We start from the raw sequence: 15438 nt of genomic DNA on the forward strand, positions 1-15438 counted from the left end.
TATTATCCAAGGGCTCTGAACATTAGAGCCAATTGTATCTCCAACTCTGTGGGTTGACCTGTATAGAGAACTGTATTCTATTCTAAGCACCAAATAAAAAAAAGAGAAATTAAAATTTGCATAGAGGGGTAGAAGGCTTGGACAGGTGTAGAAACCAAGATTGATAGAAAAGAGTTGAGGAGCTTCAGGCAACTGTCAAGTGGAAGACTGAGATATGGAGTATGACTGATCCTGGAGGAGTTAATAAACTCTTGAAAAAGCTTAAGCAAGAGGTGAATGTGACGAGTAAACAGTTTGACTGGCCATTTCATCTTTCTCTTTAATTCTCCCAAAGCCAAGGATATAATGTAAATTGTATTTTTGGCATCAGAGGAGTCAGATAATAAATTTCAAATTGGAAAACTGAAGGAAAAGTGTCTAGCATAAGTCTAATGTTGGATTCTAATATTCCTGGGCTCATAATTTTTTTAAAAAAAGTAAAGTATAAATAGCTTTTTGAGCACCTGTGCATTTATTCTCTTATTTTATGTGGGTGAGAATTCTCAGCGATCAAAAACAATAATAGTTTTAACTACATTGAATGAATGAAGCATTCAAGGTTCATAGAGATTAGCTTACTTAATCAAGGTCACCCTTATAGTAGGTGACATAAGAATCTTAGGAGATGCAGAAGTGAGAGAATGTAGGCTCTGTTTCAAATTTCTTCCCTGTACGGTTCCCATAAAGGTGATACCTAAACTCAACACTCTCTATGATCTTATGGGCTTCCCAGTAATGGCCAATGGCTATAAATTCAACACAGAAATAGGAAACCAGAATGCATTGCCCTGTATTCTTATTTAAATGATTTTTGGATCTTTTTTAAATGAAAGGAATTGTGAAGACATAAAAAAATTTAGTGTGAGAAAGGGAAGAGCACAGACCATTTTGACAGGTGTTTCAAAGCCCACCTCTGCCAGTCACTAGCATTATACATGTGGATTGAGCTTCCATTTTCCTCTTATATGAGATAATGACATTTAGCTTGCAGATTTATTAAAAAGAATATGTAAGATAAAAATACTAATAATTATTGTGTACTTCTTTATGCTCAATAAAACTGTTAAATGCTTTGGATGTGTTGTCTCATTTAATTCTCAAAACTATTTACAAGATTGGTTTACTATTATTATTCTTGCTTCACAGAAGAAAAAAAAACACACAACTCTCCTGAGATGAGAGGAAGTGGATGCCAGAGCAGTTGGATAAAATGTATTGAATCTTAGGTTATAATTACAAAATGCAAAGAAAATGGCCTAACTATGAGTGGCTGTTCATTCCTTCTCCAGTTTGTCTCTCTTCCACTCTCCTGGGTCATTTCACCAGGTGTGTGGCCATATGGTAAACTCATTGGATGTTCACTAAAGTGGGAGTTAAGATACCTATTCTGAAACCACCTATGCGCAGTCAACTGAGAGGAGGTTGAGCAAGCTGCTCTTATTTAAAGTCTTTTATTTTTTCTCCTTTGTATTGATGGCTTCTACAGAATCTTAAATATTATAGCTGCAGGGCTGATCTATATTTCATTTTGCATTCCCAACAGCAGCATGTAACTAACTCATGTCACTCCTAACAATCTTTCAGTTTCTGGGTCTTATTTTTGAAGACATGTTTACCAAATCTGCTGTGACTTCTCTCTTCTTCTAGTGGAAACCACAGCCATTCAATGGCCAATGAAAACTACACGAGGATCACCGAGTTCATTTTCACAGGCTTGAATTACAAACCCCAATTGCAGGTCTTTCTCTTCCTGCTCTTTCTGAGTTTCTACATCATCAACCTCACAGGAAACTTGGGTATGATTATTCTGATACGGATTGATAACTGCCTTCACACACCTATGTACTTTTTCCTCAGCCACTTGTCCTTTGTGGACATCTGCTTCTCCTCGGTCGTGAGCCCTAAGATGCTCACTGACTTCTTTGTGAAGAGGAAAGTCATCTCTTTCTTGGGATGTGCTTTGCAGCAGTGGTTCTTTGGGTTCTTCGTGGCAGCAGAGTGTTTTCTCTTGGCGTCCATGGCCTATGACCGCTATGTAGCTATCTGCAACCCACTATTGTACTCAGTTGCCATGTCCCAGCGACTCTGTATCCAGCTGGTAGTTGGTCCCTATGTCATCGGGTTTATGAACACCATGACTCATACAACAAACACATTTCGTCTCCCTTTTTGTGGCCCCAAAGTCATCAATCATTTTTTCTGTGACATGTCCCCCCTGCTTTCCCTTGCATGTGCGGATCCTGAGCTCACGAAGTTGGTAGTTTTCGTCGTGGCTGGAGCTGTGGGAGTCTTCAGTGGTCTGACTATCGTGGTCTCCTACATTTACATCCTCACTGCCATCCTGAGGATCCACTCTGCCGATGGGAGGCGCAAAGCCTTTTCCACCTGCTCTTCTCACCTGACAGCAGTCTCCATCCTGTATGGTACTCTTTTCTTTATCTATGTACGACCCAGTGCAAGTTTCTCCCTGGATATCAATAAAGTGGTGTCCGTGTTTTACACAGCAGTGATCCCCATGTTGAACCCACTTATCTACAGCTTGAGGAACAAGGAGGTCAAAGATGCCATCCATAGGACTGTCGCTAAGAGGAAGACTTGTTGGGACTAAATTCTTAACTAGAAAGGAAATTAGGGGAGGATTCTAATTGGACAGACTAATTGTGTAGATTTCCAAGATTCTAGGCCACTTGCAAGTGTTTGGGGGCTGGTTGACATTCCTTTCTTTGCTCATCTATCCTATCATTCATTCATTTAGTCAATTAGTATAGATTCATTAAGCCCTGTATGTGATCTTTTCTATGCAATATTCTAATATTATAGTTCGAACTCACAGTCCATTTAATTTATCATTATGCTAATGTTTTCTCTTCCTGGTGACTCTTTGGTACTGAAATTTTAAAATGCAGTACTTTAGGTTTTACACTCACACCTAGCTCCCATCAATAGGAATCTGAAAAAAGAAAGAAAGAAATGAGATCTCATGTTTAACCTTATCAGTGGAATGAAATCCTCAGCTGTAAACACCAGCTTTGAGGGTGACCTTAGCACAAAGAACTATATACATCTCAGGGACTGAAGACGGATCTGGGTTCCATTCTGACAGATGGAGTAGTCTACACAGCCTGTTGAAGTAATGAAGAGACTTGTGCTCATTCTAGTGCATTTTTAAAAAATTTTAAAAATATATTTTATTGATTTTTTACAGAGAGGGATAGAGAGCTAGAAACATCGATGACAGAGAAACATCGACCAGCTGCCTCCTGCACACCACTCACTGGGGCTGTGCCCGCAACCAATGTACATGCCCTTGACTGGAATTGAACCTGGGACCTTTCAGTCTGCAGACCGACGCTTTATCCACTGAGCCAAACCAGTTTTGGCTCATTCTAGTGCATTTTATACCTGAAAAAGCTTCTTATAGAAGGGGGAAAGCTTATCTTTTCTTAGAATTCAACTTTTCTGGTAGATGCTCAGAGGATTACCTAAACTTCTCTATGTGGGGGTTGGTTGTGCATGTGATAGTGCCTTCTAAACCCTGTTAATAAATTAAGTTCATTATCCACTCAGTACAGAGAAATGTTGTGGTTGTGTTTAGACTCTTCATCCAGATCTCCCTGTTCCTAGTAAGGTCAATAGATTTGTAGCATCACAGGGCAGTATATACACATAACTCAACTTGATGGTTAGGCCTCCTGGGCAAAGTAAGTGCTGGGCAGCTCTGACCTGAGCTCCTCTGAGAGACCCAAGAATGCTGCCTAATTCTATATTGTCTTTCCTGATTTATCCTTATCTCTTGATGTTGACATAAAGACATGAAAAGGAGATAGTTTCACTGAGGAAACAGGTCAGCTTTCATAGAGGACATTATAATATAATAGCTAAATTGTTTTAGAAATGTCCTCAGAATTTTAAGAAACTCTTAGGTCTGCCTTTCCACCCAAAATGAGTTTAGCAAACCCGATTAAGAAGCTTTCTCTAAAAGTCACAGTCTATTAAAGACCAGTTAATTCTGACCAGATGACTGGCTCATCATTGAAGTGTGTGTGTGTGTGTGTGTGTGTGTGTGTGTGTGTGTGTGTAGGGGGGTGGTTTGGGAATGTTTTATCTTATGCATTAAAAAGCCAAAAATATGACATCATCAAATGTATTTATAGAAGATTCATTTAAACTCTAGGAACCTTGTTTTAGAGTGTGTTTCCTAGATGAGCAATTCTGAGGATACCTTGGAGGTACAACATAGATTCCCCTGAGTCTATGAGTGGCTTGCTTTGTGGACTACAGCAGGACAGTCCCATCAGGACAAAGTGTACATTCATAGAACATGTGCTATAGGCTTAGACTTATCATGGGGTAACACCACATGAAATTCCTCATGGTTAGGTCTTGATTCAATTCAGCCAAAATGAGTTCTGTTCTTTGTACAGTCTAGTCTTCATCTAAAGGTGCTTCCTAGAGTCTCAACCTACAATTCCTTAAGAGAATCTAAATAAGGAGAACATAGTGTCAACCACAATTCAGAGGGATTTCATAAGCCAATTCATATTTAGAAAAGAATTACATGTTTCAAACACATCCTATAGTAAAAAGTATATATATATATATATATATATATATATATATATATATATATATATATATATTTACAGAGAAATAATTAGTAGAGACATACTGGTGCATAATAACTGGAAAGAAAAGTTCCACAAAATATACTTAATTTCACTACCTGCAACATCTGTTTATTACTAAATTTCAGGGATTGACATTTTCCCCAACCTCTAATAAAGTCCCAAATAGAAGTTGCAGCCTGGCCTCAAATATACTATGGGTGACTTAAAATAAAGTGGGACTGTTGGCAGGTTTGGGAGAAAATGATGGAATCTTTGAAGAATAGACACTATGGAGAAGTATAAGAGAAGACTTGGAGCAATGGGAATAAGAACCTGTGGGCGAAGTAGAAGCAGCCAGAGGCAGCTGAGAAGGCAAGAGAGCAACAGTATAAATTGTTTCTGTCCCTGGATTGCTCTGAACTACATTGGAGAAGAGCATAACACTCTGCCTCTTGCATCGACAACGAGTTCATCATAATTTAGCATTAAAGGAAAGAGAATGCCAATGTTATCTACTAGCTAATGAAACCAGGAGTTACTTGGTTTTGCATATACACAATGAAAAACACATCCTTGGTTAAAGGTGCCACCACCATTCAACCTTGCAATTTGGGTTATTTCTTTAGGACAATCCCCAAGAGAAAGAGCCAGTAATCATGCCTCTGTCATTAAAAGATGTTGACATTAGATTCCAATTATCCCAGTCAGTGTTTTTCTGCCCTCTTCCACCTCTTCTTTCCATCCCAGCAGCTGCAGAGTGAGAAAGAAGGGGCAGCAATAACAGAGATTCAGATCTACCCCTTTCATCACCACTCTAGAGTTTAAGATGGAGGAGGAAGAAAAATCAGCCTTAGAACCAAACGTGGGTTCATATTGCTACTATATTATTTAATAGATGTGTGAACCTGAGCAAGTTACACAATCTCTCTGAGCTTTTGTGACCACATATAGAGTGGGAATGACAACAATAGCAGTTACACATTTGTTTGCTATTATTATTGGTGTTTGTATTAGTCAGGGTCCTCAGAGAAACAAAATCAATAGAATATATGTATATATATATATATATATATATATATATATATATATATATATCTATACACAATGAAATTTATGTTAAGGAATTAACTCATAAGATTATGAAAACCTGCACGGGGAGCTGGCAGGCTGGAGACTCAGGGGAGAGTTGATGTTACAGTTCAAATCCAAATCCCATTGAGCTGAAGACCCAGCAAAAGCCACTGCTGTAGTTGCTGCAGCAAAGCCAATGCTGTAGTTGCTGCAGAATTCTCTCTTGCTTGGGGGAGATTAGCCTTTATTCTCTTCAAACCTTCAACTGATTTAAGGCCCACCCACATTATGAAGGGTAATTGTGCTAAGTATCAGAAGAACCAGGTTCTTGCCAGGGTTGTGGTGCCTCTAACTCTGTGACCTTGAGTAGATAAATTCTCCATTCCACTTCTTTGTTCCCTCACTTGACAAAGAAAGGGTTCAGCCCAGATCATCTCTAAGGTAGTTTTTGCTTCTAACATTTCTGTAATGCAATAATAATAATAATAATAATAATAATAATAATAATAATAAAATGCTGTAGGTGTTTGAAGCCTGATGAATCAGCCTTTAACTCTTCAGAAAAATTGTTACAGCAAAACGCCAACAAACTACGTTTGCCAGTGTGAGACTGGGCTGCAAGGCCAACATTGTTACTGATCACCTTTCTAATAAGATGCCTTAAGCATCATTAAGATTGAGTAAGGCACATAAGACTTTCACACAATAAAGATAAATTAATAATAAATACAAATAAGTCTCAAAAAAAGAAAATAAAGATATCCTGTAGCACATTTTCAGCAGAGATATTTGATCTCTTGAAACCCATATACTAGTATATTCTTCCTAATGAACAATGGACCTTAATTTAGAACTGTTCTCATGGACGTAGACCAAACCATTCTGGCGGAAAAGTGGGGTAGGGAGCTAGAAAAAAAGTGCTAGAGTGTCTGAGAAATACAAAGTGCATTTTGAAGACTTATGATGACATTGAACCTGTCATTAATTCTCTTCCTGGTCTGGGGCAAGTCATGTAACTTCTCACAATCACACTAGGCAATTGTTTTACTCTGTATTTGTGACAATCTGAACTATACACCCCACAAGAACAAGGACTCTCTCTACTTCATGATGTATTTCTGGTAATTTAGTACATTATATGTTTTGGAGTTGTGAAGACCTGCATTGGAAATTTGTCTATATCTGCATATCACTAGCTGTATGACCTAGCACAATCTATTCAGCACCATTACTATTCTTCAGCTACCTCAACTGCAAGTATTCCTGGGGCTTATTATACCGTTGTAGCTATACCCAATTTATTTGTGATGATTTTATACTCTCTCTTAGATGAAACCCCAAGATTTTATTATTCTCCTTGAAATTAAGAAACCTGATTTTGTAGCAGCATCTCTTATTGTCATTTCCAGACTACTGAGGACAGTGTCAAAGATTTTCAATCATCTCACTAATGCATTTTCTTATGCCTGATTAAAATGTTCTTTGGTACTTTCAAGGGATATGTTTAGAACAGTAGTTCTCAGAGTATAGTCTAAGAAACTTTGCTGGTTCTTGAGGCAGTCCATACTCAGTGTTTTCATAACAATCTAAGATATTACAGATACTGGCTTCACATATCACATTGAAATTAATTTAAAAACATGAATGTTTTGTTATATTATCAAAGAAGAGTATGACAATTATCTGAAGACTAAGTAGTCTTCCCTTTTCTAATTGCATATCTGTTTAAGAATAAATTTTCTTAATATACTTCAATCAAAACAAAATGCTTAGTATGTTGAATTTATAAATACTTGTAAGAATTTAATGATCTTGTATAGCCAGACATTTTTAAAAAAATATATTTTATTGATTTTTTATAGAGAGGAAGGGAGAGCAATAGAGAATTAGAAACATCAATGAGAGGGAAACATTGATCAGCTGCCTCCTGCACACCCCCTACTGGGGATGTGCCCGCAACCAAGGTACATGCCCTTGACCAAAATTGAACCTGGGACCTTTCAGTCCGCAGGCCAACGCTCTATCCACTGAGCCAAACCGGTTTCAGCCAGACATTTTTAAAAATTGCAAAAATATAAACCTATCACTTCTCATTATATATTTTTTGGTATTGAAATAAACTTATCCTATTTATTAATCTATTATTTATGTTAACATGTAATGGGCTTATTACTCTTTTAAATGAATTAATAAAACATTTCAAATTTCTCAGTTTTTATTTCTGAAATGGTAAATATTGATAGATATAACCCATCTTCAGAAAATCTGTTTGGGGTTCCCCAATGCTGTTTAAGAGTATAAAGGGTTGCTGAGACCAAGAGATTTGAGAACCTCACATTTAGCTGACGGTTGAGTAGTTTAGACAATCATAATCTACACCAGCATTTCTATCCCTCTAACTTTTTTATTCCCTCCATAAATGATGATCTATACTTTGGTTGTACTAATTATAGGCCTTAGTTGACGTTATTTCTTAGTTTATCTGCTTTATAAAACTCCCTTACTATTATTTCTAAGCACCCTGCTTGTGACAATTAGCACAGTTCCACCACTCCTCAGGGGTTCCCATGTGTCCTCACAGAGCATTGCCTGCACTCCCCATCTGGGGTATGCTTGGATGTAACTCTCTCTCTTGGACCTGGAAGCAAAGAGGTGTATTGAGGATAGAGACCGAAAAGATACTGACATCTCTAAACTTTCCTCACTTCCTGGAATTCACAACGCTTTTCCTCAGAACCTGCAACACTATTCTTTTTACACCCCCAATAACCTCCCACCTTTGTCATCCACTTTGATTAGTGAACATTTATTATTATCCTTCAGTTTTCAGGTCAAATATAACCTCCTCAGAGAAATCTTCCCTAAGATCCAACACTATGTCAAGTGTTGTATACAATCACCTGACACCTGTTGTTATGACTCCACACACTAGTCATAATGTGTAAGTATAAATTTATATCATTATTTGATGACTTTTCCTATGAGGTCATAAGTTCCACAAGGAACTATTCTATTTCTGTTTGTTTTTTCCTCCCACTGATTTTTCTTAATATGTTATTATGTGTTATGTCATGTAATCTTTATAACAACTTTGTGAAGACAAGTTATTTCCATTTTATAGATAGGAAAACAGAGGCTTGCCACTTAACCATTACAAAACTCACTCAATACTTTTCCTTGCCCAACAGTTGTATTGCCCTCAACATTCAATGTTGGGTACCTAAAAGTTGCTAGGTAAGATATATTTTAAATGAATAAATATAATCATGGTCTGATGTAGAGGTAAAAATTTACTCTGACCACATGACTTTTATTCTGTTTTTCAATTTCAAAGTCTCCAAACTCTGTCTCTTGATTTCATTGTTTGTAAATGAGATCATTTTATTAAGTGATAGTCGAATATGTTTCAGAACTATGTTTTTATCATTATCATTATTATTATCATTGACTGCAAATAATTCTTGAGTATCTTCTATGGTATTCATCTATTCTGTTGGTTATTCCTTCTTGCTGAATTCTCTTTTATCTCAAATGTATGAATAAAATGCACAAAGTTTTAGAGGTTAATTGGCTCAATTATATTAATGGTGAATAATTTCTCTCTACTTCATCTGGAAAGGTAATTGAGCTTTATAATTTGTCACTTGGCTCCAGCAGAGCACACAAAGGTATACTTTGCTGTTTGCAGCATATCCCAAAGGGTTGCTCAGGCTTATATTTTCTCCTGATATTATTATCATTGGAAAGAGGATTTCTTCAGTGGAGTGGAAGGCACTTTTAAGGTAATGTGAGAAATTCTGGGCTTGAGTTGAAATTCAAATGAAGTAGTAATTTATGTTCATGTAGTAAATATTATGTTTAATTAACCCAGGGAAAAGGTCACAATATGAACAAAAGACAAAACAATTCTTAATATAATGAAACTATATAATAATTTGAGTTTGTGAAATAAAGAATAAAGTTTTTCTCCCCTATAATTACATTTGATGAAGGAAGCTGAAATATCTTTTTTTTAGGCTTTATTTTCTCTTTCAGTGAAACAAGCAATTAGATGTATACTTGATGGGTGTTTTTATTCTCATAAATCCTCTGCAGCTGTGTGTGACCTACCATTGTCTTTTGTGTGATCTCACAGGAAATTTATTGGCCATTTATAGTAGGTCAACCTAATAGCACATGTGAATATTTTAATGAATTAAACATATTTCTTTTTCTACATTAGGTAGTGCATGGGGTAGGAGCTTTTTAAGAAGAGTGAAAAGCTATATCTTCAACAATATACTATACATTTATAATCCTATCTAATAAAGAGGGAATATACTAATTGACCATCACAACCTCATAAAGATGGTGGTACCCACAGCCAATAAGGAGGGGAAATGCTAATTGACTGCCACATCCTCAAAGATGGTGGTGCCCATAGCCATGAGATGGCGGCACCCAGTCCCCTCAGCCCTGCCAGAGTGGCAGACACATGGCCACTCTACATGTCTGTTTTAAGAGTTCCCCAGTTCCCTCAGCCCCCAGCCACCCAGGGCCAGCCCAGACACCCAGGGTGGCCCAAGACACATGCAAGCCTTGGATGTCGGCTGTCCAGCCACCAAGGGCCATCTGAGTCTCAGGTTACCAGGGCCAGCTGAGGCTTGCGCTGCGGGCAGTGACAGCAGCAGAGATGTAATGGGGGTTGTTGTCTTCCCCTGATCTCTGGGGTCACCTCCTGCCCTTGAGGTATCCTGTACTGTGAGAATGGGCAGGATGGGCTAAGGGGACCCTCCCTCCAGTGCATGAATTTTCATGCACCAGGCCTCTAGTTAATATATTAGTCAAGATGCATCTGATTAATGTAATAAATTGAATGATAGGGATGGCAGGTACACTAAGTATGGAGAGGACTGAGAGATCACTAAGGAATCAATTCCTTTTGGGTGATCACTCTCAGAGCTGTTTGCCTTTTATTTATTTATTTATTATTTTTTAAAAATATATTTTATTGATTTTTTACAGAGAGGAAGGAAGAGAGATAGTTAGAAACATTGATGAGAGAGGTACATTGATCAGCTGCCTCCTGCACACTTCCTACTGGAGATGTGCCTGCAACCAAGGTGCATGCCCTTGATGGGAATCGAACCTGGGACCTTTCTGTCTGCAGGCTGTTGCTCTATCCACTGAATCAAACCAGTTTTGGCATGTTTGCCTTTTAAAGATACCTCCTGGTGAAGGGAGATTAGAGAAGACAGGGAGGAGAGCTGTTTGGTGGGGAGATGATGTCTGAGCACCTCTTGATTTAATAAGGCTTGTAACCATATTTAAGTCTACAAATTAATGGCAAGTAAATGTAGCACAAAAAAACCTTCTATATTTTATTTTATTATTTTTAAAATATTGAGAGTATTACAGATGTCCCCCTTTCCTTCATTTTAAAATGCCAATGGTTAAAAGAATCTCTCTTTAGTGTATACTGATATAATACTATAATTCAATATACTATGCCTTAAATTTCCCTCATTCTCTTTATAAAGAAATTTGGGAGAAATGATTTCAAAGTTACTATCAAGAATGGTAATGTGTTGCCCAATTTTTTTGGATGGTGACTTATCATTTGGACATTACAAATTACATATATGGGTTCCTAGAAAGTTTCCAGTCAAATTTGTGATTTGCACAGAGCAGTAGATAGGACTCGTTGGTGTGCAACAGGTTTTTCCCTGCCTCATTTTATGACCAGGTCTTGCTTTTCTTTTTTACAGTTTCTTCATTTATGCTATTTACCTATGCCTTATGACTCATGCTAAGCCACCTTCAACCCTTTTATATTTGTAAAAGTATTGATAAATATATTGACATGTATGTTCATTTTATATTTTAATACCTATAAAAGAAAACAAGAAAGATTAGGGAAGAAATGTCTCTTGAAATGTTCAAACCCAATAGTAATTTTGCAAGCCTTGCAATTTCTCAGCTCAGGGGAAGGCCTCATAATAAAGAAGGGAAGTTTCTATATGAGGACATACCAGCTCTAGGGGACATCCCTGCAGGACGAAGCAAATAGCATATCTGAAGGACTGAATACAGAGATGAAGAAATCATAGAGAATGTACTACAAAGTTTTAAATCTTAGTTTTCAGAGTGCTTTCTTATAAATGTGGACTTTAAAAGTCCCACTAATCTGAGAAAGGTAGGTAAGAATATAGAATTTGTAAATTATGTTTATTTAAAATTGGGAGCAACTAACCCAGACCAGAACCCAGTTCTTTTGATTCTTGCTCTTAAGCTGCTTCCGGAAATAGGCTTTATTAAAAATGACCTTAACAGCTGACAGCTATGAAATACTAAGGGAATCAAAATGTCACTCATTCCAATCCCCGTTTGCTTAGTATGAAGAATTTCTACTTTGACTATGACTATACCATTAATATTTACCAGTATTGTGCAGTTAAAAATTATAAATTCTTGCCATCAATTAGATTCAATGACAAGAGAGATTAAAAAGAAAATTTAGCTCAATTTTAAGTCCATAGCTGAGTATAAGACCAAGATTAAGTTTTCTACCCTCCCCCACCCAAAAATACATTTCAGAGCCCTGACAATCACAGTTTAGCCTTTTTTTTTTTATTTTTTATTTTTTTTACTGTGGTGTGTACTAAGTTGTATCATAGACTAGCAGAGATGGTGCTTTTCCCATTGCTGGCAACAGTCCAGCTACTAATTTCTACCTCTGAAGGCAAGAAGACTGTAAGAGGTCAAGTTCCAGAACTTCCTGTGTAAATACATTACCACAAACTTTGCGGCTTAAAACAACAAAAAATTTACTTTCTTGTAGTTCTGGAGGTCAGAAGTCCAAACTTAATAACACAGAGGCAAAAATGAGGTATTGGCAGGGCCACACCCACCCAGAGATGCTAGTTGGGAATCAGGGTACTTATGACTGTTGGCATACTTATGGTTGTTTCTCTCCTCCTTCTGCTTCAGTGGTCTCATTGTTTCCTCCTCTTGTATCTGTAGTCAGATCTTCCTGGGCCTCCCTCATATAAGGATGTTTATAATTGTATTTAGGGCTCATCATTATAATCTACTAATATACAGCCCAAGATTCTTCACTTAATAACTCATTTCCCGTATAAAGCAACATTCACAGGTTTCAGCAATTAGAATTTGGATATCTTTATGGGCAAAATTCAGCCTACCATATTCCCCCAAATCATTCAATTTGGCCAGCTTAGTTGTTTGTTTGTTTGTGGGTTTGTTTTCTTTTGTTTTGTTGTTTTTTGCTCTTGATTCTACAGGACAGTGATTTTTAACCTTTTTAATCTTATGGTAGACATAAACTAATAAAGTTCTGTCACATACTAAAAATATATATTTTTGTTGATTTGACCAAAAAAGTTTATTTGAAATTCAGACAAGTAGTTATAGCCTCAGATTCCTATTATCTAAGGAAATCTATTATTTTATTCAAGTTATACATTTTTTATTCATGAATATCCATGTTCTTAGTTTTGTGAATAGAAAGTTGGATAAAATATAATCACTTTCAAAAAATTCACAGCAAAATGAACTTCCAAGGATACTCAACATTATATTAGAATTATAAAACTGTTCTTCATGGAAACTCTGGAAAAAGACAAAAGGATTCAAAGACCCAAAGAGAAACCAGCACATCCTTTCTAACTCCTTTTTTTAATATCTTCCACATGGTTCCCAATTATCCGAAGTGCAAATAGAAGACAAGAACACAAATCACTCTCTCTAACAAGAAGAAAAATAAGGTGATACATGTTATGCTATTTTGATATTAACTGATCTCTTAAGCTAGCATAGAACAGGTGTTTTTTTTTTTTAGTTATTCAACAAGAATAACTAACCCAGTTCAGCATAAACATGTCTCACAATGAATAATATATATGCATCTGTTGGGTTTTTCAATGCTCTAAAATGCTCAATGATGGGGGAACTTAAATATATCTTAATTCATCTTTTCACAGAAAGGGACCACAGAAACTCAGAAATCAATGGATGAGAAAAATTTCACCAAAGTTAAAGAGTTCATACTTTTAGGGTTCACAGCTGACTTATGGTTACAGCACGTGCTCTTTTTCATTTTCCTCATCATTTATATCATCAGTCTCTCAGGGAACATCACCCTGATTTCTCTGATCTGTGCTGATTCGCGGCTCCACACACCCATGTATTTCTTCATTGGAAATCTTTCATTCCTGGATCTCTGGTATTCTTCTGTCTATAATCCAAAAATCCTTATGACCTGCATCTCTGAAGACAAAAGCATCTCCTTTGCTGCCTGTTTGGCTCAGTTCTTTTTCTCAGCTGGACTGGCCTATAGTGAATGTTACCTGTTGGCTGCCATGGCTTATGATCGCTACGTGGCCATCTCCACCCCGCTGCTTTATTCCCAGGTGATGTCCTCAAAGTTATGCACCGGTCTTGTTGCAGCTTCATACCTTGGTGGCTTTCTTAACTCAGTCATCATCACCAGTGAGACATTTACCCTGAACTTCTGTGGCAACAATATCATTGATGACTTCTTCTGTGACCTGCCGCCCCTTGTAAAGTTGGCCTGTGATGTGAAGGAGAGCTACCAGGCTATGCTCTATTTCATACTTGCCTCCAACATCATTACTCCCACTGTGCTTATCTTTGCCTCCTACCTCTTCATCATCGCTGCCATCTTGAGGATCTGCTCCACCCAAGGCCGCCTCAAGGCTTTCTCCACTTGTGCCTCTCATCTGACAGCTGTCACCTTGTACTATGGCTCAATTCTTTTCATTTACTCCCGACCAAGTACTAGCTATGCCCTGGAAAGGGATAAAGTGGTGTCAGTTTTCTATACTGTGGTGATTCCAATGTTGAATCCTTTGATCTATAGCTTAAGAAATAAAGATGTTAAAAATGCACTGAGAAAAATAATAGACAGAGTGCCCAGGCCTGGTTGATCAATTGGTTGGAGCATTATCCCATATGGCAAAAGACTTCTTGCATCAATGAATCTCTCTCTCTCTCTCTCTCTCTCTCTCTCTCTCTCTCTCTCTCTCTCTCTCTCTTTCTCTGAAATCAATAAACATATCCTCAGGTGAGGGGGGAAAAAGAAAACTGACAGAGCAAAGTGTTTTTAAAATGAAAATACTTAGTAAATAATGGGTGTATTTTATTTTACAGATTATCTTCATGTCATTGTTATCAAATATACTTAAAAAATAAATCAAAATATAAAAATAAATCAAACAAATAAAATCATGGATAATGTGGAAATATCAGTCTGCATTTTTGTCTTTTGAATACATTTTTAAATAAACCAGGCTGGTGCATTTGGAAAAACTGCGGTGCCTGTTGGCTTAAAAGAGAGTTCATGAAATTATTGTGATTCTGTGACGGTTATAAGAGAAAAAAACCTTTTTAAAAAATTTTCACTTCAGAGTTTACGTTGCCTGTTTATAAATATTTTAATCTATATATGGGAATACTAAAATTGGTTATGGAATCATTGCCAGGATTAGATGGGGTAAATGACTTGCTTCAAATCATTGTAGTTCATAGGTAAAAAATAAAATAAAAGTAAAACAGGAACACAAACCCAGAACTTTCGAGTCCAAAGGTTCTTATTCCATTTGCTGGCTTAGGGGCAATCAGGAAGGCAGGCAGGCTAGCAGTTGGGAGCCAGTAGTCCTGGATTGTGAGAGGGATGTCCGACTGCCCATTTAGGCCCAAT

The 15438-nt window shown here is 37.1% G+C and overlaps 1 protein-coding gene across 1 annotated transcript; it reads left to right on the forward strand.

Annotated features, from left to right (window-relative positions):
• Window positions 1–1705: 1705 nt before the first annotated feature.
• Window positions 1706–14665, forward strand: LOC311627569 (uncharacterized protein; the record flags this gene model as incomplete). The annotated part of the gene is made up of 3 exons (XM_084894072.1): window positions 1706–2636; window positions 3607–3662; window positions 13700–14665. 3 exons carry the CDS (start codon window positions 1706–1708, stop codon window positions 14663–14665), a joined length of 1953 nt encoding a protein of 650 aa, XP_084750198.1.
• Between the last annotated feature and the right edge of the window lie 773 nt (window positions 14666–15438).

This window comes from Pipistrellus hanaki (assembly GCF_964339955.1).
Source record: "Pipistrellus hanaki genome assembly, chromosome: 9".
In the NCBI taxonomy this organism is placed as follows: domain Eukaryota; kingdom Metazoa; phylum Chordata; class Mammalia; order Chiroptera; family Vespertilionidae; genus Pipistrellus; species Pipistrellus hanaki.